We start from the raw sequence: 5000 nt of genomic DNA on the forward strand, positions 1-5000 counted from the left end.
CCAACTGAAGATCATGCAGGAATCATGGCGTGTGTGAATTTGTGTGTGTGTGTGTGTGTGTGTTTCTTACCTGTAGTCGTCAAAGCTGCTGTGGTCCTGCTCCCCTGGTGAAGAGACGCTCTGATTGGTAAGTGAGCTCTCAACAATTAGACGCTATTTGTGTGTGTGTGTGTGTGTGTGTGTGTGTGTGTGTGTGTGTGTGTGTGTGTGTGTGTGTGTGTGTGTGTGTGTGCGCCTACCCAGCTCTACTGAGCGTGTGCGTGGGTTGCACTGCTTGTGTCCCCTGCAGCCCCTCAGCTCCATCAGCTGGACATGCAGCTGGTTGAGAACGGTCCGGTCCAGAGAGCCCACGGCGTTTATCAGCTGTAGAAACACACACACACGCACACACACACACACACACACACACACACAGACTTTGTGAGTCACTGTGGAGACTTGAAGTATCCAACGTGCAGTCGGATGACAGGGGAGGCAGGTGAGGCTCTGCCTCCCTTGTCATCACAAAACATCATCAAAAATATAGATAACATAAAATGAATACTAATTTGTGCGCTGATATGTGGTATATGTGTGTTTTTGTGTGATTATACACACCATGGCCTGTTAATGTGTTTTACCTAAGTTAGTGACAGAAAAATTCCCGCTGGTCGGATAAGAAACCATGAACAAAAGTCTGAAGGTGAGGCAGGCAGGACTCTGCCTCACCTGAAGGGGGAGCGAGCGAGTCGACTGCTGCCTTCGTCTCTTTACAAGCAAAATATAGTAAGAAAAGATGAATAAAGTAGAATAAGAGGGAGTTTCACAACATAGGAAATGAGCATTTGGTGAAGGAGGATAGATGCTTTGTATAGAAATAAAGGTAAGACGACAAATAATTACCAGTTTTGCAAAAACATGAGATGAGACTGCAGAAGAATAAATATTAAAATTATCTGAAAAAAATTGCCTTTAAGAGAGGTGGAGGTATGCTCTGGAAAGGAGAGGAATGAAAGTTAGTCGCAGCAAGACAGAATATATGTGTGTGAACGAGAAGAACTCGGGTGGAGCGGTGAGGCTACAGGGAGTGGAGATCAAGAAGCTGGAGGATTTCAGGTACTTAGGGTCAACAGTCCAGAGCAACGGAGAGTGCGGAAAAGAGGTGAAGAGACGGGTCCAAGCAGGTTGGAATGGGTGGAGAAAAGTGTCAGGGGTACGAAGAGATAGAAGACTATCGGCCAGAATAAAAGGAAAGGTGTAGACCAGGACAGTGGTGAGACCAGCGATGATGTTTGGACTAGAAACTGTTCCAATGACCAAAAGACAGCAGACAGAACTAGAGGTTGCAGAGATGAAGATGTTGAGGTTCTCTTTGGGAGTGACCAGGATGGAGAGGATCAGGAATGAGTCTATCAGAGGGACGGCACATGTTTTTTTTTTTCGAGAGAAGGTCAGAGAAGCCAGACTGAGATGGTTCGGTCATGTACAGAGGAGGGATAGTGAATATATTGGTAGACGGATGCTGGAAATGGAGCTGCCAGGCAAGAGGTCTCGAGGAAGACCAAAGAGAAGATTTATGGACGTAGTGAGAGAGGATATGAAGGTAGCTGGTGTGAGAGAGGAAGATACAGAGAATAGGGTTAGATGGAGAAAGTTGACTCGCTGTGGCGACACCTGAAGGGAAAAGCCGAAAGAAGAAGAAGAATTCTCTCTCTCTATTATTCTCATCTTCTGACCTTGATAATCATTATCAATTAAAGCAGCAGAATTTAAATATAATTCTGTGTGCGTGTGGTCCCACGTGTGTGTGTGAGTGTGTGTGTGTGTGTGTGTGTGTGTGTGTGTGTGTGTGTGTTCACCTGGTAGGGGCTCCTATGTGTGTATGTGTGTGTGTGTGTGTGTGTGTGTGTTCACCTGGTAGGGGTCAGTGTTGAGGTCAAAGAACTCCAGGAAGCCGGTGGCACAGACGAAGTTGTGTGTCTCGTTGATGGTCCTCAGACACCAGTACGTGTTGTTGTTGGCGCTGGTACAGGCGCAAAATGGACCCACTGCACGTGCGCACACACACACACACACACACACACACACACACACACACACACACACACACACACAAACGCCAACATGTTTGTACAATATAAACACACAGTGTAGCTGAATGACAGAGACGATACAACAGGGTGTGTGTGTTGTGTGTGTGTGTGTGTGTGTGTGTGTGTGTGTGTGTGTGTGAGTGTGTGTCGTACATGTCCAGTAGGGTGCGGTGTGCCAGTGCTGGTTGTCGTGTGTGAAGCAGGTGAGTCCGGGCATGGAGCAGGTGTCGTTGTTTCGGATTCTCTTGATCATCTTCCTCATCTTCTTCCTCCTCTTCTGCTCCTTCAGAAAGCCACGCCTTCTTGTCCCGACTTCCACTCTTCCTGCACACACACACACACACACACACACACACACATATCAGACCCGATATAATCCGTGTTTCTGAAAAAGAGTGGACCTGATTGGACGTCAGGATGTCAACTTCCTGTCTGGCATCGGACCTGAAGGGATGAAGGCCTCCTCTGAGACGCAGCTTAGTCTTCAGCTTGGATTTATACCTGAAACCACACACACACACACACACAACACACACACACACACACACACACACATAGATACTTTATTATTCATTGCCTGTGTGTGTGTGTGTGTGTGAGGTGTGTGTGTGTCACTCACAGGTATTTATTACAGTCGCACTCCAGGGGTCCGGGCCTTCTTCAGGTGACCTTTGACCTCCTTCAGATTCTTGATCTTGGTCTGCAGCGTCTCGATCTGGTGACGGGCGCACGACACCCGAACCGTCAATCAGCAGAATCCCGTTCGGATAATCGATCAGACAAAAAGTCAGACTCGGATCTTCAGCGGATCAGAGTTATGGGTTTCTTTCCTTTCCCAAAAAGAGCTCAGGAAGTCTTATTCTGGGATGGAACCCAGCTCACCCTCGTGGTCGATGTGCAGCTTGTGGTCCTTCCACGCCTGGAGGGACTGATAGACCCCGGTGTCCGCACCTGACGGTGGCGTTGGAGAGGATGGCGCACCTGGAGCGGCCGACATACCGTGGTTATTAACGGGTAACAACGCAGGAAGTTAGCGGTTTATGCTAATTATCAGGTAAGTGTGTGTGTGACACACCTGTGTGTGACCTTGATGGAGTTGGCTGAGGTCAAGATGTTGGGGACCCCGCCCATCCCGCTGAACTCCTCCTCGTCTCTTCCCGTCGGCGCCGAAGTCCCGCCCGCCTCGCTGTGGTTGCCGTGGTAACCGTTGTACACGGAGCGGCTGAAGCGGTTGCGGGAGTAGCTCTTCAGGGCTTTCAACTCTGGCACACACACACACACACACACACACACACACACACTTCAGTGTCGGACAACCAATGCAGAAGGTCTCAGACGACTCTGCCATGGTGGGCTGGATCAGTGGAGTGCTGGTGGTGGAGGTGGTGTGGACGCAACCACCTGGAAGGAGTTGGTGGTGGACTTTAGGATCTCCATCAACGGGAAAGATCTAGACATTGTGGACGAGTACCTGGGAGTCCATATGAACGATAAACTAGGCTGGACTAAAAACACAGATGTCGTGTACAAGAAAGGTCCAAGTCGCCCCTTCTTTCTCAGGAGACTAAGGTCTGTCAATCTCCTATGCTGTAGTGTGCAGCCGACGCTAACAGACTCAATAAGCTCATCGGGAAGGTCGGCTCCGTTCTGGGAGTTGTATTGGACTCGTTGGTGGAGGTGTCTGGGAGGAGGATGCTGAAGAAGCTGCTCGGTATCGGGGTCGACGCCTCTCGCCCCTTGCATGCTGGACAGCAGTCCTCCCGGAGCTCCCCTTCTTGGACTGTTCACAGGAAACCAACACACACCGACCGGAATTTACTTTTCGACTCACACCACCCTCTTGAGCACAAACCGGGGGTAATCAGAACATCACCGGGCCAAGAGCAACCCTTGAACTGCCGAAGGAAGCAAGACAGAGGTACAACATGTTAGGAAAGCCTTGAGATCCTCTGGCTACCCTAATTGGGCCTTCGACAAATCAGAAACTACCAGACACAGGAGTGTGGAACAGGAGGACGGTGACAACAATTGAAAGATCATCTTTATACTGCATGCTGCTGGTGTTTTTGAGAAACTCCGAAGGGTGTTCAACAAACACCAGATACATTTCAAACCCGACAACACAACAGGCAACAACTGGTGCACCCTTAGGACAAAACATCCAAGCAGAAGATCGGTCACTTGCACTGAGGATTGTGATGAGGTCTACATCGGTACGTTGCTGGTGTCGAAGAAACTCCGAAGGGTGTCAACAAACACCAGATACTGGTACATTTCGAACCCTACAACTCCCTTAGACAAAAACCGGTGCACCCCAAAACACCCAAGCAGAAGATCGGTCACTTGCACTGAGGATTGTGATGAGGTCTACATCGGAGAGACCAAACAACATCTGCACAAACGGACGGTTCAACACAGGAGAGCCGCCACTTCAGGACAGGACTCGGCGGTCCACCTACACCTGAAGGACAAACCCTGTTCTATTGAAGACAGCAATGTCTGTATTCTGGCCAGAGGAGACAGATTTTTGGAGAGAGGATTCAAAGAAGCCATCTTTGTCAAAATGGAAAAACCATCCCTGGGGGCCTCAGACACAACCCTGCACAAACATGTAACATTGTACTGAAACCAAGACAGACCTGCACCCTCCAAACAACCAGGAAAGATTCCCCACCAAAACCAGCCCCCCTGTAACGTCCACATGAGCCTCAGTTCACGGTTTTACTCCTTTATTTGGCTTTACTTTTTCACCTTCCAAACCAGGTAATCCCCAAAACTTGTACCTTTGTCCCTAAAGAACGACACCCTATTAGCATAACGACCCCCATGGACCTGGCGCCTGCCAATCAACTCTTGCATTTATAAAACAGAGAACCATAAGTTAGTACCGCCCAAACCCTGAAAAACTCTCTAAAAGTCACTAGAACG

The 5000-nt window shown here is 49.1% G+C and overlaps 1 protein-coding gene across 1 annotated transcript in view; it reads right to left on the reverse strand.

Moving 5' to 3' along the window:
- Positions 1–5000, reverse strand: part of LOC147226916 (extracellular sulfatase Sulf-2-like) — a 36662-nt gene that overhangs the window by 1297 nt on the left and 30365 nt on the right. The window contains 11 exon segments of the mRNA XM_086159305.1: positions 71–104; positions 240–363; positions 1894–2027; positions 2226–2358; positions 2360–2396; positions 2517–2573; positions 2692–2720; positions 2722–2789; positions 2958–3018; positions 3020–3053; positions 3148–3334. Coding sequence (XP_086015431.1) covers positions 71–104; positions 240–363; positions 1894–2027; positions 2226–2358; positions 2360–2396; positions 2517–2573; positions 2692–2720; positions 2722–2789; positions 2958–3018; positions 3020–3053; positions 3148–3334 — 898 coding nt within the window.

The sequence above is a fragment of the Fistularia commersonii genome, chromosome 14 (assembly GCF_037954325.1).
Source record: "Fistularia commersonii isolate RoL2024-O1a breed Wild chromosome 14, RoL_Fcom_v1.0, whole genome shotgun sequence".
Lineage (NCBI taxonomy): Eukaryota > Metazoa > Chordata > Actinopteri > Syngnathiformes > Fistulariidae > Fistularia > Fistularia commersonii.